The 27833-nt window shown below is 41.1% G+C and overlaps 1 protein-coding gene across 6 annotated transcripts in view; it reads left to right on the top strand.

Annotated features, from left to right (window-relative positions):
- traf3ip1 (TRAF3 interacting protein 1) overlaps positions 1-26505 on the top strand; it is a 28066-nt gene extending 1561 nt beyond the window's left edge. Inside the window, exons 3-17 of one of the 6 annotated variants that reach the window (XM_022228923.2) lie at positions 195-243; positions 1314-1426; positions 2440-2583; positions 3569-3907; positions 5626-5691; positions 7056-7073; positions 11237-11260; positions 13795-13879; positions 15177-15194; positions 16055-16148; positions 16966-17049; positions 17394-17511; positions 17765-17875; positions 18218-18441; positions 21239-26505. In XM_022228923.2, coding sequence (XP_022084615.2) covers positions 195-243; positions 1314-1426; positions 2440-2583; positions 3569-3907; positions 5626-5691; positions 7056-7073; positions 11237-11260; positions 13795-13879; positions 15177-15194; positions 16055-16148; positions 16966-17049; positions 17394-17511; positions 17765-17875; positions 18218-18441; positions 21239-21395 — 1644 coding nt within the window. In that variant the 3' untranslated portion in view covers positions 21396-26505. The remainder of the gene's footprint in view (positions 1-194; positions 244-1313; positions 1427-2439; positions 2584-3568; positions 3908-5625; positions 5692-7055; positions 7074-11236; positions 11261-13794; positions 13880-15176; positions 15195-16054; positions 16149-16965; positions 17050-17393; positions 17512-17764; positions 17876-18217; positions 18442-21238) is intronic. The other 5 variants (XM_022228924.2, XM_022228925.2, XM_022228926.2 and 2 more) reach the window with 5 other exon arrangements.
- Positions 26506-27833: the final 1328 nt, after the last annotated feature.

The raw sequence follows: 27833 nt of genomic DNA, 5'->3' as shown, positions 1-27833 counted from the left end.
GTATTTCCAAACTCTTACAGAAAACTGCATCAATTGCCATCAGAGGCTCAAGACTCCATCTTTGACTCCCGGTCTTGCCTAAAATTTAAAAATCTCTTTTTTGGCCAAATGCGGGAGTTATGGTAACATTTGTAACATTGGGTTTAACCACCATATTAAGTTGTGAAATTTCTGTCTTTATTCCATTAATACAGGACAAAGAGAACAAAATAGCATTCCTGCAAAAAGCAATTGATGTTGTTGGTGAGTACAAAAATCTATAATGCATTTCAATAGTATTGAATTTATTCAGGTATATATCAAAACAAACTGACAGATTGTTGGTCACATACATTGATGTTACCAAACCATTTCTTTGTAGTTCAAAACATGTAGCTTACCTCAACCAATCGGATCTTTTGAAATTTGCCAGGAGGTTTCAAGAACGCATTAATACCCATGTACATGCAAACATGTAGCCTAACTTAATTTTTGTGGGGCTTGATGACTCCTGAAAGAAAGTGTGTCACAGGGCCCCTTTGGGTAAGATTTTGAAACACACCTTTTTTCAATCAGTGAAAAGCTGCTGGGGGCGTTTTTTTTTTTTGCAATACGGGGGATTTACAATAGTGCGCCTCCAAGAGTTTGGAACGTGTTGGCCAATCACAGCGCATGAAATCTGTCAACCTTTTCCAAACATGCATTGGGTCGACAGATTTGGCGCATTGTGATTGGCTAATGTGTTGCAAACTCTTGGAGGTGCGCTATTGTGAAACGCCCGTACTGTGCTTTGACCCAACCAAGCATGACGCGTTAATACATCAACCGCGAAAATGAAAAGAATTCTTTAACGAGTGTACACGTCCTTCGTGGAACAAATAAGGAAAATTATGTGTATTTACACCTGATCCTGCTTCAAGTGGTTAAATGGATTACCAAAGTGTGACGTCAGTCACCATGGTCTTGAGGGTTATGGGTCTACACGTTGACTAATCGTCTTAGACATCCATTGCCAAAGCACAAGGAAACAGTTGGGTGACTTTGTGTGGTGTCATTACCTTATCACTTGGCAAGAGATGACATTGTCACTTCGGCTCTCCATTGCTGTAGATGGAAAATATTTCATATCTGTCTTCAAGGATGTGAAAACCCTAACACTCTGAGATTCTTTGAAATCTTGCGAAAGGTTTTGGGAGTCTGAAAGCTTATTACAGAACATTATTTTCTTGAAGACTTGTACATACATGTACCTGCTAGGCTGAATTTATGCTCCAGTAGACAGCAATGTTCATTTATCAACTGTTGTCTTTCAACACCAATGACCCCATCTCTAGCTCTTGTACATCAGAAGCCTTTACCAGTGAAGCCATCCAAGATAGTGGCAGGCCAAGAGCCTGAGAGAACCAATGAACTCCTGCAGCAGGTAGCCAGTGCAATATTAAATAAGGTAAGTACATTTGGCCAGTGAAAGTACTGGCTGGCTAAGTACAAAGCTAAACCTTCAAAGTTAAGCTGGAATTTTTCCTAGTATTCACTGTACAGTATTTTTTTGCCAGCTGGAAGCCGTCTGCAGCAGAATTTTGATGTATAAATAATCCTAAAGTGTTATTTGCAAAAATGAGTGGTCCGATGTTTTGAAACTAGCAGAGACTTTTGCAAAGACACTCAGGAAAACTTTTTGAATCAAAGCATCCTTTGGTTTTTCTCTCATAACCTTTACAGTTTGTATGTTTAACTTGAAACACTCTGTGATAGGAGGACTAGACTTTGCTTAAAATTCAGTCATTTACTTGCGAAATCTCCTCAGCTTCATCACTGGTTGCCATTAGATAATGCCACATCTAGGAATATAAGGACATCATGTGTAAAACTGAGCGGTTTAAAAATAGGCTGATTCCTTTTTTTCCAGGCTTTTGAACACACGTAATTAAATCCATCCGGCCCTAGACCATCCTGGCTGATAATAAGAACCGCAGAAGTTCGCTCTTTGTATTTGTCTTTGTATTTTTATTTGTTTTTTAATTTAAATCTTTGTATATTGTTTCTTGTATTTAATTTTATCCTCGTGAAATCATCTGCAATTCAGCCTGTCTGGCTGCAATGATGATTGAATAAAACACCGTAATAATAATGTTACATGTCATTGCCTTTGGTAAACAGTTTGCAAGGTGATGTTTTTTCAACGTGTCACTTTGTCTATAGTGTTCACATTTTTATCATTTTCATTGGAGTAAGGCCACCTTCAAAATGCATCTTGTCTGCGTCCTTTTACCATGTTTCATTCCTGTGCAATTTTAATGAACACTCCGCAACGTACAGTATGCATTTGGACACCGGCGCACCGAAAACTAAATAAGGACATCTGTTTTGGAGAGTGCATTCACTCAGGCATAACAACCTCGAACAAAAAGAGAGTGAATTAAAACATAACCTGCTGACATACTGGCATGATTTCTGCAGTTGGACAGCTCAGATGCAGTAGCTCAAGTACTAGGTGGAAGCAGGAACGAATCAGAATCCAGCAAACCTCCCAGACCAGCCAAGGACGACGACAAGATCAGGGACTCCAGTGCCGACAAGAAAAGGAGGGACAAGGAGAACAAGGTATGGATTGACCTGCTGCTGCCGGCAGAGGAGTAATCAGGCTGACCTGGGGGGAGGAGGGGTTGACATTCTTGGAAATGACTAGATACTAACCCGTGAAACCTGGTCTGCTATTTTTCTCAAGACTCTTAGAGGGTTCATGCTTGGACTCTGTTTCTGCATCAATTGAAAAAGGAAATCCCAAACACAATGATAAAATTGGAAAATGAATAGCATAAATGGGTCGGATTCGAACCAGGGTCTATAGATCTGTAGTTCAAATCACTACCAACTAAGCTATCGAAGCGACGTAATGGATTCGCGTTTTTGAAATGTCTTAAATGGTGTATTGCATTGTCCCCTCTTCATGAATCTTTTGTCACCCCAGCTACTGAAAAAAAGTAGCGCACCAGGTTTCACGGGCTAGTATTAAGTCGCTTCCGACATTCTTGGGTAGGATTTCTGTGTTCAGTGGCTGGGTAAGTCCCTACAAATGGTCCTGTCGCAAGTTCTTTTGAAAAGGAATGCCTTTGTCGCAGTTCATTTGAACGGCTTGCGACTCGATGATTGAATGACTTCTGATGGAGTTAACCAACGCACTGGCACAGAGTGCTTTTAAACTGTGCACATGTATGTAAACGATCAAAATGACATTACTCTCTGTTTTCTACCTTTTTTAGGCTTTGGTGTGTGCTTGTTTTGTAATTTTTGTCATATTGGAGTATAATTTTGGAATGATTGAGGGACTGTTTTGAAAATCTGTTTTTCGAAATCTTGCCCTCTGTGTTTAAATGTACATAATATTCTTTTTTGTATATGAATCTGACACCCAGTGATGAGCTTGAACTAAATAAAACTATAAAAACAGACAAAGGGTAGAGGAATGGATTATATACCTTTCTAACATAGTCTTGGGAAAACCCTTTTTTCTAAAACAGCCTTTTTCACTTTTTTACGAACATTTAGTCACATCAACTGAAGTTTATTTGTATTCCCTCCCCCCCAGGACAAGAAAAGCAGCTCTGACAATCGTGACAGAAGCTCCAGTCGGGACAGGGAAAAGAGCCGAGACAAGGATCAGAAAAAGAGAGACAGAAGTAAAGAACGAGACCACCATCGAGACAGGAGCAAAGACAAGGACCGGGACGGAAGCAAGGAAAGGGACCGCACCAAGGACCGAGACAGGAAGGGACGGGACAAAGACAAAGACAGCAGGGACCGCGACAGAGACCGCAAGAGGGACGGAGAGAGAGAACGCGACAAAGATCGAGGAGAAACAGACCGAAGCAAGGGGAAGGAATCGGAGAGAGACCCAGATAGAGATCGGGAAAGAAGGGAAAGACGAGTAAGTGTATGTAGTGCCTCACAGTCATGGCTCCTTTAACCCTCCTATGGTTTTACAGCACAAATGTGCACAAATGCCCACAGTCACTGGTGAGCATGTAGTTTCTATATGGAACTCAAACATGCACAGGTTCAGTGTGTACACAGTAGGTTGCCAGCACAAAATGACCCAGGGTCTTTTGTGCAGTCCTCTCCACTGCATTTGGTTTACTGCACAATTATGCCCATGAAACAGTGAAGCACAGTTCTTGGGCAGCACAAAAGTGCAATCTGATATTCCTGTGAGGGACTGTTGGTGCAGTGCACAACACAACACAGCTGTGTTTCTTTGAGGTGTTTACCTTAATGACCCAAAGAGTGACTTCAGCATAAGATGGTTAATACGGTGATACCTTAGTATTTATGACCTACAGAATGACAACATCCGAGCATAGAATCATTGCACTGCAGGGTAAGCCTAAATTTGGCAAGCGCAGTAACACGGTGCTAACCAAAAAATGACCTGACAGAGAGAATTAAAAGCCACTACTGCTGGGGTACCACGCTTGCACAAAGGTGGTGCATTTATGCACACATTACCTGCCTTTTCAACCAATAGGATGTCGCAGCTTGCTGTGATATGCCTACATGAACATCTGAAATCTTAACAAATGTAAATGCAGCACCGCTGAAGAAATAACATCTCCTTGGATTAGTCTGTAACGATTCTTTTCCAGTGTACCAACAACAGTCGCGTGTGTCAGGTCTTGAAAGCAGATCAGTTTATAGTTTATGGCAACACTTGTATTTTCCTTCAAAGAGGCATTTGAAGGCACTATAAACTGTGAGAATACATGTAAATGGGAGTTTGATTAGAGTTGTATATTAGAACTACATGTAGATACGAGTGCCAAACTGTTGATGCTAGGAACAGGTCAAAAATTATGAGACCAGGTTCGTGTATTACCAATTATACGTATAACTTAGTGACTTGCCAATCATTGAAAAACATTTGGAAATTTTAAACAAAATTCAGTTGTATTCATTGTGCAAATGTCCACTTTTAGGATAGCACAGAATCATTGAATTGAATGCATTTTCATGTGTTTAGTTTTTTCCTTCTTACTTTGAATTTTGAGTTTGGGTTTCTGCTGTGAGTATTTTGGCACCAGTATTTTACTCATTGAGGTACCTTCGTTTTACCAGTTTGTGAAGGGTGAGTTTTTGTGGCTCTGAGGGAGCAAGTTACAAAGCTGACTGTGACGTGTTTGGTGGATTCTACGAAATGTAGTTGAGTGATGACTGAGCTCTGTTTCTGCAATTTAAGCTTTTAGAGTATGGGCTATCTGTTTTTCTTCTCCACCGTCCCATAATGACAAAATGGTCACCAGGGGGATTGCACAGTTGATGCAGTCCTAGTAAGCTTACTTCCTCTCTGGCAGTCTCTGGCTACAGCTTGTGACCGGGCAGAGTTCATTCTTGGATGTTGTATGCCCACTTCTTCTGCCTCCATACTCTCCTTGCCCCATCAATGTTCCCTAGAGAGCGTTTTTTTTCACCAGGCCACATGTTCTCGTAATGGCCATACCACTCTAGCTTTCCTTTTAACTTCACAGCGGCCAGAAGTTTTTCATGCGGCCCTGCCTGAGCAACAGTCATCCCATGTACAAGTACCGTGTGGTTTTGTTAGTCACTGAAGTGTCTTCATCGAAACTACTTGTACCACTTTCCTTTTTTCAGAAACGTAAAGAGGAAGAAGACCGAGCTCGTCAGCAGCAGCAGAATGGCCTACAGGAAGATGAAGAGGTAAAGATCATGTTGTCCAACGGTCACTTGACTCTGCGTCATTCTATTAAGAGAGCACTGTTGTCTAGCAATGTGCAGAACCACAAGTGACCCACCATTCAAAAACCAGGCCGAAGCTTTTAAGCTATTATCTGGGAAATGATAACAACATGGGGGAGAGGAGTTGTCAAACATCAAATTTGCCTATTTTAGCCCATTTTTAGGAACAGTTGTCACAAACCTGTATACTGCACACAGAGAGTTGTGACAGGTTCAGATTAGAAGGCATTTTGGTTCCAAACTCTGGCACGACAAACACCCGCGTTGGCAATTTCAATGTCTTTTTATGCAGGAAACAATCAGCTGTCCAACTTTGATCTGTCCTCTGTCCGCAATCCCACACATAACAATGCACGATTTTGAAAACAACATGACGTCGTTCATGGACCTCACATCACAACTCTCTCTGTGTTACCTGTACAGCCATTAAGAGGAAGTCACTGAGTTCGTGTGGCTGTGGGCTGTTGTCATTGAAGAGTGCTTTTGAGAGAAGCTTTGCCAAAAAGTGATAGTGTGCTCAAATGTGAGGGTCAAGTTCAGTCCCCATTAGGACACTGTGTGGTTGATTGCGGCTCCAGAGTGGGGCTAAGCTAGGCACTGTATCCTCCAATCTTGGAGCAGCCTTTCAAGATGCCAAGTTTCACAACAGAAGCTTTGCAAGGAATTCCTGCGTGCGTGCATGCTGTAACTAAGCACTCTTTGCCAACAGGGTTATAGGGTACCAAAATGTGATTTACGTCAGTTTGAACCAGGAAGCACAGTGTAAACGAATGGAGTGCGCGTGTCTTGGTTCATGCGCTAGTTCTCTCACTAATGCCTTTTACACAGATAATTGTGAGCATGACGTCTTCACTTTGGTACTCTGTAGCATTGCTTCTTCACCAGCACTGTAAATTCAAAATGGTGATGATCAGCTCACGTATACCAAAGTTTTGAAATAACAGTAAATTATCAGACGTATGACACCGTTCATTTTTCAGCCTACACTTGTGGATAGTTGGAGTGGTTACAGTTGTGCTTATCAATTGCAGTGTACATGTCCTCAGATCTTGATTGCGGTGCTGGAGCAAAGTCTCTGTCATCCAAGAAGAAGGTTAAGGGCAGGGCTGTTGCCCCCTAGTTTTTATTAAAACCAAGGCCCAGATATTAGGCCATAAGGCCAAGGCCGAGCATCAAGGCACTTTCATGATCACTGCTCAGTTGTGGTTTTTTTTCCCTACTGATCAAAATATTTTGCCTTGCATGAATTGGCAGTTCTCTACTAATCAGCACACCCGTTACCTATGTTTTTTCGTCTCCCCTTTTCTTGCCGATGAATCGGTCAGAGTGACGACACAGCAGAGGTATGCAGCATTTGACACTATTTTGTGCTGTGTGGCCCACTGATGCAAAATAAAATAAAGCACTGGAGATTTTCAAAGCTTGCACAAAGGGGCATCATGAGAGAAATTGAAATGCCATGCATAAGATTTGGGGGCAGAATTCTTTAGTGGAAGATATTGGTAATTGTTTGCTTCGTCCTGTCCAATTTTTCAAGTTGTCCCATGTTGCCTCTTGGTTATGCTGTGGCCCCAAAAAGCAACAGTTTCTGTCACTCAGTGAACCACCAATTCAGTTTTATCAACTCACTGTAATTCAGCAGTCAAGACACATCTCCGCTCAGATGAACCCTGCAAAATCATGTACATGTACTAGCATAAGGGTTTTACATGGCTGCCATTTTGCAGGCCAATGCTTTTGTTCAACAGGGTTATGCACCGAGGAGGTTTCCCTGTGGAACAAAAGAATGGCCCTGCAAGATGGCTACCATGTAAAGCCTCTATACTGAATCAGTTCAACAGTATATACATATTTGTGCATTACATGGAGCATGATTTTTCCAAAAAGGTTTATACTTCAAAAGTCATCCAGTAATAGAATTTGAAAACTTGGTGTGAAGTCACTTTGAACATGTATGCAGCATTGAAAAAAAAATCACATTATTTGGCAAGACGATCACATCTTGAAAGACAGTTGACATGACAAGTCAAACTGCAACTTCATTCATAGGCAACAGGAAATAAACAGTGCAAGAAAAATGCCTGTGGTGCAGACTGACTTTAGACTTGACTAGAGAGGGGACCTGAGACTGGACTTGCCAAGGGACTTGAGACTGCACTTGCCAAGGGACTTGAGACTGCACTTGCCAAGGGACTTGAGACTGCACTTGCCAAGGGACTTGAGACTAGATATGAGACTTGACTTGAGAGGGGCTTGAGACTTTGCTTGAGAAGAGACCTGAGAGACTAGACTTAAGATTGGACTTGAGAAGGGATTTGAGACTGGACTGGAGAAAGGACTTAAGGAGTCTTAAGAGGTTCGTGATGGGAATTATGCTTGAAGCCTGATGATGATGATGGTGATGGTGGTGATGACGATGATGACGATAACGACGATGATGATGATGATGATTGTATGTTGTTGAACATGATCACGTGGATCAAAATGTAAATTCTGTCATTCCGAAAAGAAACAAATTAATTCTGTTTCTTTGTTTCGCATGTTCCCGTCAGAAGTATGTCTTGCTTAGAAAAACTAGCAAAGAACCAGTCATTACAAGATGTCATTATGTGACATTCCATTTTGTAACCTGTTTCACAAAGAATTATACTGGTTATTACAAAGAAGTACATGTACACTACAGTTTTGGAATTATACTACCGTTTCTATGTAATAACACTACTTTTTACATAGAATTACACTTCTTTTAACATAGAATTACACTGCTGTTTATATCAAATTGCATTTCTGTTAACACAGAATTACACTAATTGTTACATAAAATTACACTACTTTTTACATGGAATTACATTACTTTTTGCACAGACTTAAACTTCTTTTTACACAGAGGTACATTACTTATTTGCTTTGCAAATTTCTGAGTTTATCATCTCCATGAAATTCAAGCCTGATATACACATATAAAACCATGGCAATGGTAATGTCCACTTCTTATTGATAGAGCAGTCTCAAACAGCAGCACACATGTATTTACAGTATGTGTACCTGTACATTTTCAAGCTCTGCATCTTAGCTGCCTCGCAGTTTTGTCGTGAAAGCTGAAAACATTTATTCCAATCCCACCTCGGTGTGCCAAAAGCAATCATCCATTCAATTATGTACATGTACTTTGTTATACAAAAATTTACCGATAGTTTGCTTACTAATATCATTTTCGTTGCTGAATATATTTGTCGGCTCCGCTAAAAATTTAAAACCACAAAAACTAACATACAAAAGTATGGAATTCCAATGCTTGCCTTGTGTGTTGTGGACACTCATTTGGTTTTTTGGACTTGAGGAAACTTTCAAAAATTCTTATTTGCACTGCAGATGCTTTTGAGCTGGACTTTCGTCAATAGTTTCCTTGACCACTCCTCATTATTTTCCAGCAGATACTCCTAGCTCGGCAATGAAACCTAGGCTGCATCCGAATCTGTTGTCTAGAGCTAGGTCTAGGTCTTTGCTCCATTGGAAATGCGTGGAGACGCGTACACAATAGACCTAGCCGTAGCTCTGGAAGCCCGTTTCGGACACGGCCCTTGTGTTGAGCCAGCTTGGTCCACACAATGTTTACTCGCTCTGCATGATTAGATTAATAGAGTTATTTTGTTCTCTACAAAGACTACAGGTTGGCACATCCCTGAACTTACCAATACGTGGCCCACTGTGCAAAAAGGAGTCTTCAGTTGCTAGAGTCACTTTTGTAGTTTTCATTTGTATTCGAAAGAGCAAATGGAGCTTTTGTTTTGATGTATCACTCAGTTTGGCATCCTGACGAAAGTGGATACTTCATGGTTAAAAATGCTGTGGGTTCCTATTGATTTACATTGTGCAAAATTATTCTAAAGGACTTTTTACTCCAAAGTGGCTTTGGCAAAGTAACACTCCTTTTTTGCTGAGTGGGTCGCATATGGGCACAGATTGAGTGCCGCAGTCCAGACGACCCCAAGTATGGCCGAAGGGCTGTGTTGTGCCGCTGGTCAAAATGACTATTGGCCTGAAGACATTGATACAAAATACTTTCTGGAGCTGTTAAAGTAATCTTGTGCTTGGATTGGTGTTTCTGCTCTGTCTAAAAGTATTCCCTCACTGGCAAAGAAGAGAGAAGCTGTTGGAAATCTTTCCACTCAATGCCCAACACACAAAGAGAAACATTCCAACAGAGATTGGTGGCATATTCTCATAATCGCAGCATGTCTCACACCAAGCGTGCCTGCACCTTTGCACATGTGTCCCCACCAAAGGGGTGCTGCCCCTTCATGTATGTCACACCTGTTACAGCTCATCTAACTCTTTTGTCACTCCAAATAACCACATGGCAAAGGAGGCTTTTCCAATGAAATATTTTAGAAAATCATTCTAACAGTTTCAGCCAGAATTTTGAATTCACCAGTGACATAAACCAATACATGTACATTTCAAAGTCAATAGTTTATGTTGGTACTCCAGAGTTCTTTTGACTCAGCTGTATTCAGATCTGTTTCCTGATTGAGTTGTTTTTCAATGAGGACATGCACGCACCTGTCCACATTCTGCATTAATTGCACCGTGTTTGATGTGTCAACGAAGTTCTTGTCCAAAATTAACTTGATGATAATTGCTAATACTTGCTGCATTTTAGTTTTTCGTCAATCACTTGAGTCTTCAGGACAGTGAATTGTGTGCAATCTCAATGCACAGCCGTTGACTTTTTTTTCATTTAACGAACAGAACATTGGAGGTAGTGAATGCAATGAATTGGAATTATCCACAATGATACCATTTTATCCTGCTTTACTTGTAAAGATAATCTGGAGCTTCAAAGATTCTCATCATGAACAGGGTTGTAGCTATACCAGGTTATACTGGTAGTGTTTGCCAGCACTCCAAATCAGCGGCCAGCTCTTGGGGTGAAAATAACAGTTGTTGACTGACACAACTTTTGCTGCATTATATGGCAATTTCAAAATTTTGACAAAGAAAAAAGCTTAGAATCTCTCTGACATAGTACGATCTCAATTTCCTCCTTTTATAAAACTTCAAAACATGTTTTTTGGGTTTGCATGTACATATATAAGTACTCGGTTGGCCCATTCGGGCATGTTACTCAGTTGGCCCATTCGGGCATGTTACTCAGTTGGCCCATTCGGGCATGTTAATCGTTGTTGCGCTGCAATAATCTTTATACTACATTATTTTAGCCATCCAGCATGCTGGCACTAAAATTTGTGCAGCAACAACCCGGATCACAAATGAAAAGGCCACATTCACAAGTGGATAACATTATTTTTAGTATCTTGTCCGGATACGGAGCTGCATTGCCTTACCCCATGTACACTGACCTGTTCCCCCCACTCCGTCGCACTCTTCCTAATGTAGCTTTCAGTTAAGGCATACAGAATTACTACTTACTCACAGCACGACAGCTTGAAATTTCTGAGTTTCTGGATAACTTTGAGTCCCCCTTACTTTATTCTTTTTGCAGGATGCTAGGCCGGAACCTTCTGAGGTATATAAGCATTGATGTGTTTTCAATTCATGATGCATCATTCTTTTCATTTGACTGGATAAAAGTCGGATACATTTTGCCGTCTGCTGCAGCTATGATAAGGGACTTCTCTGAGAAACTTGGCAGAATGTTTCCAAATTAAACAGAAGGAGAGAATCCCAAGGGCGGATCCAGAACCATTTGGGGGGGTTAAGGGCAAACTTGGTTGCTAGAGCAAAAAATTTTTATATTTTTTCATGTAACCTTTTGTGGCCTTTCTTGGGGGCGAGGCTACATGTTGGGGCTTTTTACATGCTGTTGGAAGGATAAGAAATGAATAAGACCAAGAAATTTCCTTCGCTGTCATTATTTAAGAAAAGATATTTGGCCCTTTTTGGGGGGAGGGGACATAGCCCCCTATTAGCTCCCCCATGATCCGCTTTTGGGAAATACCCAAATCTACAATTCTTATTTATTCTAAAATAAATGATTAAGAGTGATGCCTTAAAAAATTAGGGGTCCTCTTTTGGTCATTCGCTCTTTTCACGCTGCCGCCATAGGCATGCGGAGCCTTGATCTAGATATAGCTGGTTCAGTGCTTCCCATGTACGTTGCCTAGTAATTTTGCGTGTGTTGCCTCAGCTCTTATGCCATGCGGTGGGACAATATTTCAAATGCTGCGTTGATACAATTCTGACGTGATTCTACAAGCTGCCAGTTCAAAGCTCTGCATGCCTATGGCAGCAAAGAGCAAATGAACACGTGTACGCCTGCATCCCCCCAAAACTGTTATAATCTGGCCCCTTTTCAGACGAGCCGAGCTAAAATTGTTGCTCGTTTGTTCCAATTCAAACATCGTGGAAACTTTGTTGATACGGGGAACGGCATCAAAGCATCAACATTGAACGGGAGACTCTGCTGAGTTTGTCAAAGACTTTTGGCTCTGGTGAAGTGTTTCAGCCTTATCATTGTCACCATTGTCATTGTCATCAATTGTCATCATAGTTTACCATTTTCATGTAAAGATATTCAACATCACCACTATTGTGATCAATACACCAGAAATCACCAGTTTGCTGTCATGTCTAGCCATCACTGCCTTTGTCACCACCATTCACAAGCAATTTCATCATGACTTTTAATATTACTCCTAATTTACTCCTGAAAAAATGAAGTCTTCACATGAATAGGATTCTAATATTCCTGATCAGCCTGTTCTGATATGAAGTGTTTGATTGAGGTGTCTTTTGAAGGAAGAACAGGTTTTATTTGTTTGCAGTGTGTAGCCGAATTCACCATTTAGCAAGTTTTACTTGATATTTGTTGACATTTTTATCTTGAAATGTGTACCATGGAGTTGAGTTTTGCACATGATTCTGACCACAGTGATTGCATTTGCCCACGCCTGGCATCAAGGATGAACCCGCCTTTTCTAGCTGTTTGATCCCGTTTATCATTTGCCTACATAATATTTAAAGTTGTCCATATTTCATAAGATAATCATTTAAAAATGCATGCATATCTGCTGAGCGGTTTCATTTGCATCCATTGGCAAATGTGCATAGGAAGGGGACTTTGTAAGGTGCAATTTCAATGTAGAATTTTCATGTACGTGTATATGACAGCCATTAGTTTGCTTATAAGTACGGTAGCCTGATATCTGACATCATTACTAATATGCCTTCCTTTCATTAAATGTCATCATCGTTGAGATCTGTCTTTATCGCTTCATTTTGTTGATTCTGGCAATAAGCCATTTGCGAGTTAAATTTGAATAAAATCTGGTACACTGAGTTGTCTGATCACGCATAAACATACATGTAACAATTTGAGTTACCCAGACTAACGACACTGTTGCTATACCTCGTGATTCGGGGCAAGCTTTTGCATAGCGACCACCATCTCTGGAATGGACTTGTTCCCTTGTGCCCATCTTGTCCATTGAAAACAGTGCATTGGTGTAAGGCGTCTCTTATGTAACTAAGGAACGGCTTGCCCTGAAGCAGGAGGTATAGCAACAGTGTCTTTAGTATAGAGAATTCAAATTGCTATATTCACATGAATTTAAAGTATTCAGTGTACCAGATTTTATTCAAATTTAACCCGCAAAAGGCTTATTGTTTCCTCAAACCTACTTCAGTTTTATCGCGTGTTTAAAGGTGCTGGAAAATGGACTCATCCCCAATGCCTACCAAAGTCTGAATTTTGGGTTGGTTCTCGTACATCCAAGATTAGGTCTTATCTGCATTTACTCACATCTTGGTTTGATTAATAGCATTTGAATGTTTTCATGATTTCATTTATCTGGTGTCTGAGATCTGTGGAAAGAAAACAACATTTGTACCCCTGCCTTTAGAGTAATATAGCTGTTCTTGTGGGCCAAGAAGTGTGAGAAGCTCAGCTGTTTCTTATCCAGTGCTCTCTGTCTGTCATACTTGGGAGGTGATCATTGAGAACTGTCTTGCTCATGGACACAGATATCATGGCAGTAATGCTTGTGCGGACTCTCACTAATCTCAGGTGAATTCACCATTTGTTTGTCCTGTGCATTGTAGTCTGAGGATGGAACGTCATCCAATCGGATCCCCCGTCCGACGTCGGCTAAAGGGCAACGTCGTCGACCGATGCACGGCAGTGACGGTAAGATGTCACATGGCTTCTCTGATGCACTGTTGGCCTTGCGGTTGTGCAGTTTCACTTGCAGTGGAATGAAGTTGTGATGATTAGAATTTGTGTTTCTGTGTTGTTGTTTTTTTTTCTTTTTTTTAACACTTTTGATTAATTTGTTATTCATTCTGAAACTTGATTAATCCTTTTGCTTATTTGGGGGCACACTGCAGGCCAAAGAATACCACGCCACTTTTAGAGCAGTGTGGTCTTTGAATTTTCCCCGTTATAAATGAGTATCACAGGTGCATCCTCTCTAGGTTTTTACCATTGCTGACACCAGTTTATGGCACTAACCATTTGTTCCCACACAGTGGGCTGTACAGTCAGCACAGTTGATAGTTGCACTGATCGTGATTCAGGTCACATCAAATTGCTGGGAAATGAAAAATCAAGCATAAATCTAGTAACTAGAGTTACAGAATTGATTTTCACTTCAAGAAATAAAATTCTAACTAACTGTTTTGATTTAACAAAGTTACATTTGTCCATTTGTCACCATCACAAAACACAATCCCAGTGTTATACACTAATATATTTGGTTGGGATAAAGCAATGTGTCTCCATGGGTTTTGTCTATTTTGTATCACATTCTAAAAGAGTACCATACATGTAGTTGCTGCCACTGGCTTGGCTTACTCTTTAATGTAATTCAAATTGTGGTTACATTGGACTCATTTTTGAAAAATGCTACGAGACAGAATTTATAATTCCAGTGGTTAAATTCTTCTCCAGTACCTATTTGTCCTTTTGATAACAAATTGTTACAGATACAGTAGTTAAATGCATGTAACTAAATGATAAGTAAGTGATGACACTTTGTGGGATCATTCAACAGCCGTCTCCAATCAAGTTTTTCTTTCCATTGTCACGTTTCCTTTTTTGGCACATGCAAGTTGGGAAGTGATCCAACGGCACTACCAACAACTTGAGTGTTTCTGTTAATGTCTGCGATTTTTAAAAGGAATAGTACATGTACAATTGAATTTTACAAGAGGACAAATGGTAAAAATGAGTTTAAATACATTCAAAATCTAGAGGTTTATAAGAAAAACGGTTGAGTTTTATCAGCCATAAGTCCAATGCAAAGACAGGTTTTGTAGGCTACTAGTTAAATGTTCAATTTTTGGATCAAGCCCTAAGAAACTTAACACTGATTAACCATAAGATGCAAATGTGTAGACAGAGACCCCCTCGCATTTACCCCCCCCACCCAGCATGACTAACACACCGGTTCCAATTTTTACCCACAATGCTTTATTCACTGCAGACTCCGAAGGTGAAGAAGGTATGTTGCCGTGGTTACATTGCACTGCTTAACTTCATTTGAGAGCTCATTAGACAGTAGATTCATTGAAATGTTTAGTTGATGTGCATTGTCTTTGGATTTCGTTTGCTTTTATTCGCATGTACTATGTGAGACTCTAATAACAAGCCATAGGCTATAACAGTCCTTGATCTTCCAGCAGTGGAAGGATTGAGAACTGTTTGACTTCAAAACACATGCAGTGTTCTAGGATTATTTTCATACCGAGACCTCAACATGAATTATACTTTAGTTGTGTCAGCAAAGCAGAAAGAACCAGATATCTTCATCCATTCATTGTGCATGTATGTCCTTGGACCAGTGGGCTGTTCACAGACTATGGCAATAATTTGTTGTTTGACTAATAGCATGTGCTCTTTAGCTGTGTGTGGCTTGCAGCAGACGCAATCTGTTTTCGTCGGAATGTGCAGTCTGGGACTGTGGAACTATGGTCAGTCCAGGCTTTCTGTCCTCCATACTTGAGGGGGCATGTTTCATCGTCATACTGTCTTGTTCCTGACCTCAGAGCTACGTGTCTCAAAAACCTTTTGCATGTAGTCTTTTCATGGAAAGAAATTTAGCGGCCATTTCAGATCTTGGCGGTGAATTAATCCCTACGCATCCTGTAGTGTAGTCTGCCTCTTTGTACATGTAGTTCGTTAGTCTTTCTTTGCAACTGATCCATTGCAGATATAGCCATCAAATGTCATCCTTTTGAAGTTTAAACTTTGAAATCAGATTTAAAAACATGAAAAGCATTGAAAAATTGTCAGAAGACAACAGGTTGTGACTGTGATGGTATTCCTTGTCTGAAATTGTCGTTGCTCCTTTTTGCTCCACAGACACTGATGGCACTGCAGGCCAGAAGGTTGGACAGGATGACAGGAATGACATGGTGAATGGTAACGACATGTTACCTCCCCAGGTACATGCCAGGTACGTCCAAACTGGCATTCTCTGACTGGAAGAGGCGCAAACGTACAACTCTCTGCCAGTGTACGGCTGGTTGTAGGTGTATTGGCTTGCTGCTACCGCACAGGGCTGTTTCTGAATCAAGTGGCTTTAGCCTGGAGTGACGTTAACCCTAAGAAAGCCAGGATTTTTCAGACCCCGGGAAGGGGGATCTTTTGTCTGAAGATTCGGCAGTTCCCGGGATCCAACTGCAAGAAAAATATTTTGTGATTCCTGTCGTTATCAAGCCTTGAGTGCTGTGTAAAAATATATTTCAATGCAAGCCGCACACGCGAAGACCATACATTTTAACAGAAATCATTCACCTCAAATGTGCATGATCTTGCGCGTCCACAAAGTAAGTTCATGTAAAAGGACAGTCTTGCCAAGCAAAATGGTGCCATGTCTTGTTCCTGCTCGGAGCAGATAGTCTAGCTCTACACCTGAGAAGGGTTGATAGTGGTGTTAATAAAACCTGTAACTTGAAAATGCTCATACACCACACTGTACACTTGATGTTTGGATCTGGATCATCAAAACCACTGCTTAACTAGAAGGTGCACATGTCCAGGAACTGTTGTGATCAGACAGCCTAGTTTCCAGTTCTGTTATCTTAAAAACTACAAAGTTCTCAAGACTTGAGCACCGACTGATGGTAGATAGCAACTGATGACAATTGTAGATGTGATCCTAGGCTGATGCAGCCCATCATTACCCATCATGTAGATATGATCAGCAGTTGCTTCTTTTTGTCTACGTAGTATCACTTTTCAAGCAGTTGTCCACATTTTATTCTTTTCAGTCGCAGGATGGCCCGACCAAGCAGTGCGAGACCAGCACCACCAAGAGTCAAGAAGCAAGAAGTAGCTGAGGACCCTGCAATGAGGTAGTCCCTAGACTTGCCACTTATCTCGCTTTAATACTTCATTGGTCTCCGGTCTGTTCTCATCCTTTGACTGCATGTGTTTTGGGACCTTACATATTCAAACTTGCACAGTGATGCCAACTTGTGCAACAGTTCTCCTGTGTGGATTTATCCACCCACCAAACTGTAATCCCTCCCCGCCCCTGTCAAAAGAAAATAAGTTGGCAGACCATTGATGGTTCTACAGTATTGGTGGTCTCACATGTAAGTGTATGCGGTGAGTTGTCCAGTTTTGTGTGGAAAGGCTATTAAACTTCGTAAAATTGTAAGCATTTTAGAATCACAGAATGAACTTTCACTTTCAGAATTGGCAGTGGAAAGCAAGTCACTAGTGTCATTGTCGATAATGACCAGAATTCTGAAGATGAAGATGACACGTTTGTTGTGGAGGAGACACATCCAGTTGTCCACGAGGAGCCTCAGGTGTGTGACACATTCTCTGTAGACTGATCCATGGGTTGTCAAGTAAGGCTGTAGGCCAGTCATTCGAGAGCAAAGCACATGACACATGCCAGCTTAAACGTGTTCAGTACGTGTGAGTTGGCGTCTGGCTGCACTGGTAGGGCTAACCATGCCCACGGACTGATGTTCTCAAATGACCTATGATGTGCTTCAATTTTGAGTGTGCACCGTTAAAATACCAAATTTGCTCATGGGCGGCTGCTTTTACTTGTAGGTGCTGGGCAGCGAGTCCTTGGAAGATGATGGAGAGCACGGAGGACTCGTCAAGAAGATTCTAGAAACCAAGAAGGAACTGGAAGGTACCAGGGCAGGAGATAAAAAAGATGTGAGTCGCTGCTCTCCCTATATTTAGCTCTGGATTATACTAATCCTTCCACATCAGTTTCAGTTCCGCCCCTCTTTGTTCCAGATTCTCTCTCATTTCTAAATGGCCTGGTAGAAGGATTTGTTTAGTGGTGAAGATCAAACCTCATTGTTTCTGTGATTTTCCCATACCTTGAAAGCAGAGGAGTATAGGCTACCCCTCTTGTGTGTCAAGCTCTGCCTCTTTGTTTGTTACACTGACATTCATTTCTAGATTTCCTGGTGGAGGTGTTTATGTTACTGCCCTGTGTCCATTGATGCTCCTTCCCCAGTTTCACCGATTCTCTCTTCGCTTGCCATGCAGGAGAAGCCCATCGTCATGGACGCGGCCCGGCGCAAGGAGCGGGAGCGGGTGCAGCGGGAGGTGGAGAAGCTGACGGCGGCCATCCAGTCGCTGACACGCAGCGCCAACCCGCTGGGCAAGATCATGGACTACCTGCAGGAAGACGTGGACAGCATGCAGAAGGAGCTGGAGATGTGGCGGAAGGAGAACCAAGAGCACCAGCTGGCCATCAAGCGCGAGCAAGGGTGGGTGTCACCGAGTCGCAAAGTCATCACTGTTGTTTTTTTTTTTTCCATAATCTGGAATGCAACCTGGATGTGCTGACTCTTCAGAAAACTGCGAAAATAATGTTTTTTGGTTTCACTCGCAGTGTGTTTGCACGTGTTTTGTCAAGGGCAGATCCGGAGCCCCGCTTTTGGAGTGGGGAAGGAGAGAGAAAAGGGTTTTTGGGCAGGCCGGGGCGCAACTACATTTGAACATTTTACATCATGGCCCTTTCTGAGGATGGGGCTACATTGTAGGGCTTTGTACACACCTTTGGAAGGAACACTAAGTAGCATGAAAAAAAAGACCCCCTTTCTCTTCTTGTTTGCCCCCCAAAAAGAAATTGTTGGGGGGGACGTGGCTCCAGTTGCCCCCTTCTCCCCTGGCTCTGACCCATGCACTAACACCAACACCTAATAGATTTTGGCCTTTCACGAATCGACATACAATATGTAGCAGAAGTGCCATCCGGAAGAGAATAGTTTTAAAGGCTTGACCCTAATTCACTCCATTTACCTGTTGGATATAGGGGAAAAAAAATTCAAAAAATGAGGGATGAGGGAGGGGAAGTCAATTGTCGGTATGTGAAAACGAAAATGTAACAAGTGCACAGTGCGTGAGTATTAGTTTGTGGAAATCAAAACTACATAGTACAGGGTTCTGCCCAGGATGGTTTTAGTGCTGGCAGGACTATCTAAGCGGAGCGCCACCATTGGTTGGCGCGGAGCGTACCAGAAAATTTTTGGAATCTAAAAGCCTCCAGATGGCCGGAAACAGCACTCTCTGGGTGTTTTCAGCTGTGTATACACAGCCTAGAATTAGGGATCTCATGTCTGAAATTTCTGAAATTTAATAAAAAAATTGAAAATTTGTAATTTTGGTCAACTAGGATGAGGTGATAATTTTAGACGGGCAATTGAATGAGAAAAAAAAGAGTAGAAATAAATATTGATTTTATTCTGTAAATCCCTTAAATATTGAATTAATTTCTATCTCTATGATGCCCATAAGTTTTCATTGCTATTCAAATCATTTTTCATTTTTTTTTGTGTGTTGAAAAAAAGGCGAAACATGCAAAATCTTGGCGGAATATTTTCCTTATTTTCTTTGTACGAAAGTTCATACAGTATGCATATGGGATAACGACATTCATAAATGTGTGCAAGGCTTTTCTGAACAGTCATTTTAAAGTCTACATGAACATAATGTAGAGTGGCCATTTGCTTTTCTGACACATCTGGCCATGTGCCACGTGCATACTGAGCGCGTGTATCTTGCCATATGGAACTCGTTTACGGAAAAGGCAAAATCATGCTGTTACTTTTGAATAAAAAAATTGCGGAGTTAATATTTTCAACGTGGGATAAACAACAGTTAACGAATGCGGTGCGATCGTTGGTTTAAAAAACGATCGCAGTGATCGTTTTATGTAACATCGAGCAGAAAATACATGCACCGAATGTTGCTAACCGTGGTCGGCGCGGCGAAAAACAGTCACGGTCGATTGTCAGTTTTGCAAGTACATGTAAAGTTGTTTTTCTGCCAGATTTTTAAGTGTTTAAACGAAGTGTGAATGGGGTCATTTGCAATTTTGTCTTTCTGAAAGTTAAGCCAAATTTTCTTTTCAAGTTGTGGAACTGGGTAAAATGCGGAACTGGACAAACAACGCTGTACATCATGGAGAGGAGGTTTTCCGATCTTCGCGCACTGAGAGCGTTGCATATGCAAGCCTATGTGTGGCCTTCCAACCAATGGAAAGATTCGTTATGCACTATGTACACGTGCATTGCGCGTAACAAAGCCTCCTATTGGTTCATGTTAATATTTGGTCCAGATATGTTGCATATGCACGTACGTGGGTGCGCAGACGATATGCATGGCAGTGCAAAGTGAAATTTACGGTTTCTTCACGATCTTCATATCTTCACGATCGATCCCTCGACCAAGATGCTATTTTATTTGGGTTCTTATCGGGAATACGTGCCGGTGGGAAAAGTTGATTTGGCAGATTGTGGCGGTCGGCAATTCTGCGTGCCGGTCGGGCCCGACCGGCGCTGACCGGCAGCGGCAGATCCCTGATAGTACTGTACATTCTGTACTCATTAAGCATGCTCAAGTACCACTGAGTGTCAGTTGCTGTTAACAAGTTGAGGGCGGCCTTTAACCCACCAAAATGTAGGGTTTGGCGTACATGTAGACTGATGCTCTATTTATAATAAGCGTCCAGATTTCTAAAACACCTTAGTCTAAATCATACGCTTCTTGGCAGAACATGAATTACATGTGTATATATAATCATGTAATTATGCTGACGAGGGTTTATTTTTGAAAATTAAATTGTCAGCAAAAAGAGGAATACATGCTTCTGCATTGTAACCTTAAAAGATTTAGGGGCTGAATCTGTTTTCCTTGTACATTTTCTCCAGTATCACTGCAGTGCCTTTATTTTAATGTGCCATGCCTTTAGTGATTCTTCCATTGATGAGTTGTTGTCATTTTGACACCAATTTTGTGTAAATCGGTCATACTGTTCTTATGAAAGGCTCATTTTTCTAAGAAAGGATTACCAAAAATGGAAACTTGTTCCAATGTCATGCGCTCAGTGCACTCGGGCCAACACATTTGGTAGCATTAACTATAAGTGACACCAAAAAAATCCTGTATCGGAGTGACCTGGAACTTTGGAGATGTGCTCAAAATGATGTCGTGACATGGAGGCCAAGTATCTAAAAGATTGGTGTTGGGACACTCAAGATCTCTTTTTTTCTTAACTCGCAGCATCACAGACTCGGAACTAGAACCCTTGAAGGCCCAGCTGACGGAGCTGGACCAAGGGATCCAGGATCAGCTGGACACCATAGCAACCATCAAATCCAACCTCCTGCGGGGGGACGAGAAGATTGCCAAAATGGTGAGCACCGTGGCCATTTCCTGAAGGTCCCTTCCTACGGATCACAGTATGGTTCAGGGAAAATCTTGCATCCGGGAAACCACTCTGTTTCAATGTTTCATAGCTTTTACCACGTCTTTCCATACAAGTTGGAACTCCAACCCCACTGAGTATTAAACATTTGTTGACTGTTTTTACCCTGTGTATGGAATAAACTTTCATTTATTTCTAATCCAAGCTTCATATTTTTTCAGTAATTAGCGTTCTCCCCTTTAGATGAATCACTACACACTACACGCACAACTCTCCACATTCTTGTGTTGTCGTAATCTTGCAAATCTGTTACCTATTTACCCGGGATGACGCTCAAGTAGCACTTGACTCTAGTCAGTGCAATCATTTGTGACAAGTGATCAGTGATTCTGCTGCATGGAGTATTATAGACATAACGATGGACCGTAATGATCATTACCCCCACAAAGTGCCAAGTCTTGTTGGAGAAGAGAGGGTCCATTTGGCTTTCACTGAAGCACCCTACACAGCAATAGGATTAAGACAAATCCTTTATCGTCATTCATTGTTCTTGTTATCGCATCCACTAACATCCACTATCACATCCACTAACACATCATTCAAGCTTTGTGGATACCTCAGTGACAACTTGTACATTGTGTAAATTAAGGTGAACAGACAAGGACAGAATCTGTACAGAATGTTCTTTATAGGAGTGCTTTTCTTTCTTTGGTAAAGTTTTAGAGAACTTGTCAGCCACTCGCATTTTCGTGTTGTGTCTGGCTGTACATTAGATCAGTTGATTCAAACGTCCACAGAATGTAATTTGTTTTGAATCAGTCTCCTTGTCAACAAAATCTTTGGAGAGAAAGTTTTCCAAAGAAGCCTAATTTTTTCAGCCTAATATTTTGTACACTTGTACATGTACGATACATTTTGTATTGTGTTTTCTCTTGCTGTGTTTTACATTCCAAGTATAATTTTTATTTTCAGTTTTGTAGCTCTTCAAACATGTTCTGTTTGATGATATGCCCTTTCTTCGTGGGGTTTGGAATTTTCAGATCTGAATGTTACCGGAAATGTAACAAAACTAAGTGGTGTCAAAATCCAGTTAGCTGCTTAGAATATGCATTGTACTTGAAGAAAAGTACTGATTGTGTTGGAAGTACATGTAATTGAAATTCAAAGACCCACTCCCAGCAGAATCTCTCTGATAGGTGGAAAATGAAAGATCTTGCTAGGATTGAAACACCAGCCCCGCCCTCCACATTTTCATCTCTGTGTATTCAGGTCACTTCAGTTTTCAGCAGCAATTTGTTTCGTATTAAGCGCAAAGTGACACCACACTTTCTCTTCCGTGCAAGTTAATTCAGGATAGGTCCATGGAAGTATAAGCCAGCGCCCTGGAGATACATCCAGAGCCTGTCAGAGTCATGTGGAGATTGTATTGTCCCACTTCTTTCTTCTTTCAAACAATCACACGAGTCCTCACTGAGTTTCTGTGGCTCTGAGCTTGTGTTAGGCTGTATAAAAAAACAAGAACAGAAATATCTGAACATCATCTCTTGAAGACTTCTGCGGAATCATGTGTTACTTCATACAACTTTGTTATATGCAATCTACATGTTATAGTTAACAGAAAATACAAGCGGGACTAACACTTCTTTGCTATTTGTTCTGAACCTCAAAACCCCTCATATCTTAATGCTAATCCCTCCAATGCCTTTACAATCCACCAGAGTTTTATAGTGGACTTTTACAGGAGCACAAAAAACTCTCCTGCAGCCTAGCCATTAGAAGGCTTGTTTACCTTGAAAGTCCGCAATTACTGCTTAACTGCTGTCCTACCCAGAGGAAGATTTGGGAAGATGTAAATGGGTTCTGTTGGAAAAATACTTGGGGGTCGACAGTTGTTAGCATTGGTGAGGACTTTGGTGAGGACTGCAGACTAACGTCATTTTCTTTTTCTTTTTTTCGTTTTTCCACACAGGTGCTTTTTTTGGGTTTAGTTGCTTTGCTGCTTTGCTCTCATGCTACATTTTGTTTGCCTTGAGTTTATTCAGTTTTACACCATTGTTGTAAATTTGAGTAAAGCCCAATGTTCATGATATTCATGTTTTTTTTTACAAAGCAATCAAAGATACACATAGCATTTAGAAGTGCAAGTTAAATCATGAGTTGTTTGTATTCCAATTTCTGAAGTATTTGACATAAGGCATGAATTAATTGAATCAGGAATTATTCGTTTCCCCATGTTCTCAAGGAGTTTACTGTACTGATGAATTTAGATTTGATTTTGGTGAACATGCAACACAAATCACTCATTTACATCACATGTATTTAGTCAAGAGTTTGCTGGGCAGGATTGTACCTCAGTGTATTGAACAAAGTGTTTGTGAACTGCATATTCTTTAGAGTGTTCTGTTGTGCATTTTTCAAATAGAAACCTGATTTTAAATAGACGTGATTTCTGGGACTTTCAGTAATAGTTGAAGACCCTGAACTGTTGGAGTTCTAAGGTCATGGACTTTGGCAGCTCTTGCAAGAAATTAGTGAACGAATCTTTGGGGAAAAAAAAGATTGAACTTTGATATTTTGGGACTACTTATGCAAATGAACCGTTGACCATACACTGCCCTCCTCGTTCTGGAATTGATACATTTTTATTAATCCTGCTCATATACAACACTTTGCTCAGCCAGGGTAGTACATTAATACCCATGCTTTTCAGACCCACAAACATTCCACCCAGGCTTGTCAGGGTGCATACAGCCCTGTCCTGCAGTTTAGGGGGAGTTTACTTTGCTTAAATCTCACATTTCAGACGCTACTGACACCCAGATGGTCAGAGCAACAAAGATCATAGTCATCATGTACAAGCTTCCCTGGGACGTGTTCATGATTTTCTTGTTTTATTGCTTCTCGGGCATGGCATTAAAGGTTAGGGGATAAGCAAGGCTTGCATAAATTGTAATTTCCTCCTTTGAACTTGTGAATGTTTAGTTGTGATAAACAGTCTTGCTCAGGAGCCCAAGCCCCTGCCAGTGGTCGGTAGAATTACCAACCAGATCTGAAGTTCAAATTGGGGTATTCTGTGCCACCGAGGTTGATTTTTTTTGGCTTTTGGGAACAGCCTATATGCTCCAGACAGCTACAGTAGGCTGTGACATGCAATTTCACTGTGTTCAGCACCACATTTGCTGATGGTATTCTGTTATCGCCATGCCTACGGGAGGCTTTCTCACAATATGTACCTGTAGAGTAAAAACTGGGTCAGGTTCACAGATCTGCCAAAAATGAAAACAAGGAATACACCAATCGGTGAGCGCAGAAATCAGTGCTTTAGCTGATAACCAAAATTCTTGGATGTGTGTTACCTGTTTGGGTAGCTAGTTATTTGTGTTAGGCATAGGCATTTTCTGAACAGTTTGGCTGTCTTGCTATACTGAGGAATTTTTTGAGCTGCAGCACAGAGATGTACGTTTGTGCTCACTTTGCATAATTATGTCTGTGGTGTAGTTTGCCTGGCAGGTGTACATGTCAGTTAAACATGTAATTTTATTTCTTTCAGCAGGCAGGCAATGATTCCATCTGTTTCACTCGTTTTGCCTGTTCCATATTTTATTATAGAATTACTTGATTATGTGTAGTTGGCGATACCTGCTGTACTGTTTTGATTGTACATAATGTAAAATATAGAATTTGGGATTTTTGTGTTCTTGAAATGCATGTGCAAAAGTAATACATGCATGAAGACTGCCGACTTCAGTTGGGGGCATGTCACAAAATTGTCGAGGCACTGTTCACTTCAGAAATCTTCTGACATTTGGAGACAGAAAACCTTGTGGTTTTTTTCAGCAATTGGGCCAATGTAAGGAGTTAATTATCATCTTGGGCAACTGCTAATGGCGAATTCCCCTGTATATTGACCAGGTCATGATCTGCTTGGTGACTTCTGAATATACGCCAAAATTTGCTCACAGTCACTTTCTGCAAGTCATCACCATGACACTACAGTCATTTGCAAAAGTTTAAGACCACCTTGAATTTTATTGGTATTTCTGTCACTGGGCCTGCATTACATTGTCTCATTGAATGATTACTTAACAAGTTTTTACAGTGATGCATAACATCAATGTAGTGATTATACCCATTTGAACGAAATTTTTTTCAAAGGCAGGTCTTGTATGACATTTTGTCTGTAAGGCAGCATGGGTAAAAAAAAGCCAATCTAAGTTATCAGAAATAAAGGAGGGCACTCTAAGTATTAGACTGTTACCATTTCAAATCATGGAAATGTAGTCAAATACACATGTAGCTGTTTAACCAAGGTACCAAGGTTACACATTGAAAATAAACATAAGTTGCCATGATTGATTGGTTTAAGTTTGGCTTTTCTTCGGGTTAATGCATTTTGCATGAGTGGTCCTAAACTTTTGCAAATAACTGCACTTGGCCCTGGTGGGACAGCCGTATGGTGCGGCAAATTAAGCACAAACACCGTGAATACACGTAAAATGTTGTAATTGCATAGGTGCCATTTGAGCAAGCGATACGCCTGCGGAATGCACATTAATGCACAGGCGCTGCGGCAGGCATGTGCACCTGGTGAGCCTGCGCCCAAGCATCACCCTAAACTGCGCAGGCGTATCGCTTGCTCAAATGGCGCTTAAGGTAATTACATTTGGGGGCAGAGTTATCCATCTTGCGCCTTCGGTGCTGTACGATCTTTGATACAGAGCACCATTTTAAAGGGTATGTGGTGTACATGGCCTCTAACTGGTACTCCACCGATGCCTGTTTTGGACAATGAATTGACTGAAGTTATTTTTCCATGTAGAAGTTAATGACCTTTGGCCCTAGTAACCAAACCACTCAGGTGCAGCGGTTGGCAGCCGTCGCCAAATCTCTGAATCAAACACTCTACAGAACACAGGGTGCCAGGCTTACACTGTTACAGAGTAAGGTTTGCAGATTCATTACCGCCAGCTTGGACCATCAATTTTAGTACCAGGAATTCTCACCAACTTTTTTATGCATGTGTAATTTGGTTTGTACATTGTGTGTATACGGAATAGCAAGTGTACTTACTGTATTCCTTATTGTGGACCTCAGTCTGAAAATAAAGTGCATTTTCAAAGTACGCTGAATCCGAAGGGATTATTTTTTGTTCATAGATTCTGCAGTAGTCTGGTAGTGGGCTCCCCTTCCCCTTTAAAATATTTCTTTTCACAGATGCACGTGAACAAGTTCAATACGGGCGATTAACAATAGTGCGCCTCCAAGAGTTTGCAACGCATTGGCCAATCACAACGCGCGAAATTTGTCGTCCATTTCCAAATGCGCATTGGGTCGACAGATTTCCTCATCGTGCTTGGCCAATGCGTTGCACAAACTCGTGGAGGTGCATTTAAGTTGTATAAACGCCGATATTGGAGAAACCTCCACTTTGAAATTCTGCTAAACGTATACCAGTAATGTATGTCCTGTTGCTGGGGCCGTTTTCCAATACTCAACTTTGGCTCCGTCTCAGGCTTCAATTATTTTTTTACTAGCTGACTTTGAAGCTGTAAGCGCAGTAGTCAGTCTAATAGTGCCACAGAACATCAAATAAGATGCAAGAAAGTCACAAATTACAGTAGTCCAATTTAAATTTAAACGCTTCAGGCCCACAATCGGGGATTGGTTTTGGGAACGAAGCCTGAGACGGAGACGAAGTTGAGTATTTGAAAACGGCCTAGGACTTTGTTCACAGTTCTTTCATTCTCCATGATTTTATTCGGAAAAAAATTACCGAGTCTGGTCAGTAGAAGAATTGTTCATGGTTTACACATCATGAATAAGTGCCTAGCTTACTCGATACTCCATTTTCCCCATCTACCAAGATGGCCAAATGAAAATTGCAACACTCATTTCAGAATTCTGTCGGATTTAATCAAAATCTGCCAAACCATCACTTAAAGCTTAATACTTTTGGCTTTTAATTCTTTTAAATTTTTTTTCCGGTTAGGAATTAAGACATCCAACAACTATGCTCTTGTCAGCGTTGGAAACTTGTGCTATTTTTTAAATTACAAATCGTGACAAGATGCGAAAGGACCTTAAAAGTTAGGGCTAGAGGATGAGAGATAGATATGTCAGCAAAGCGAAAGTGTGAACGGAGGCGTGTTAACATTGCACCTATGCTAGGAATGCACCTAGAAAACAGATGATAAAATTAAGGAAGAGAGAAGAAACTTGAACACATTGGAATTAGGTTTGAGACAAATACTGCATCATGGATTTGAGGACTGGAGGGTACGCGGATACAAAAGCATATTGCTGCCAACTCGAAAAAACTATTTTATCTCGTTCAAAAGACATAGTTATCTCGTTTACACGAGATATCTACATGTATTTCGTTTAAATAACTATGTCGTTTCAACGAGATTATAAGTCGTTTAAACGAGATGATAATTGGTTTAAACCAGA

This window comes from Acanthaster planci, linkage group LG08, assembly GCF_054643075.1.
Source record: "Acanthaster planci isolate LZ-2023a linkage group LG08, COTS_SCS, whole genome shotgun sequence".
NCBI lineage: Eukaryota > Metazoa > Echinodermata > Asteroidea > Valvatida > Acanthasteridae > Acanthaster > Acanthaster planci.
This window is presented reverse-complemented; position numbering and strand designations above follow the sequence as displayed.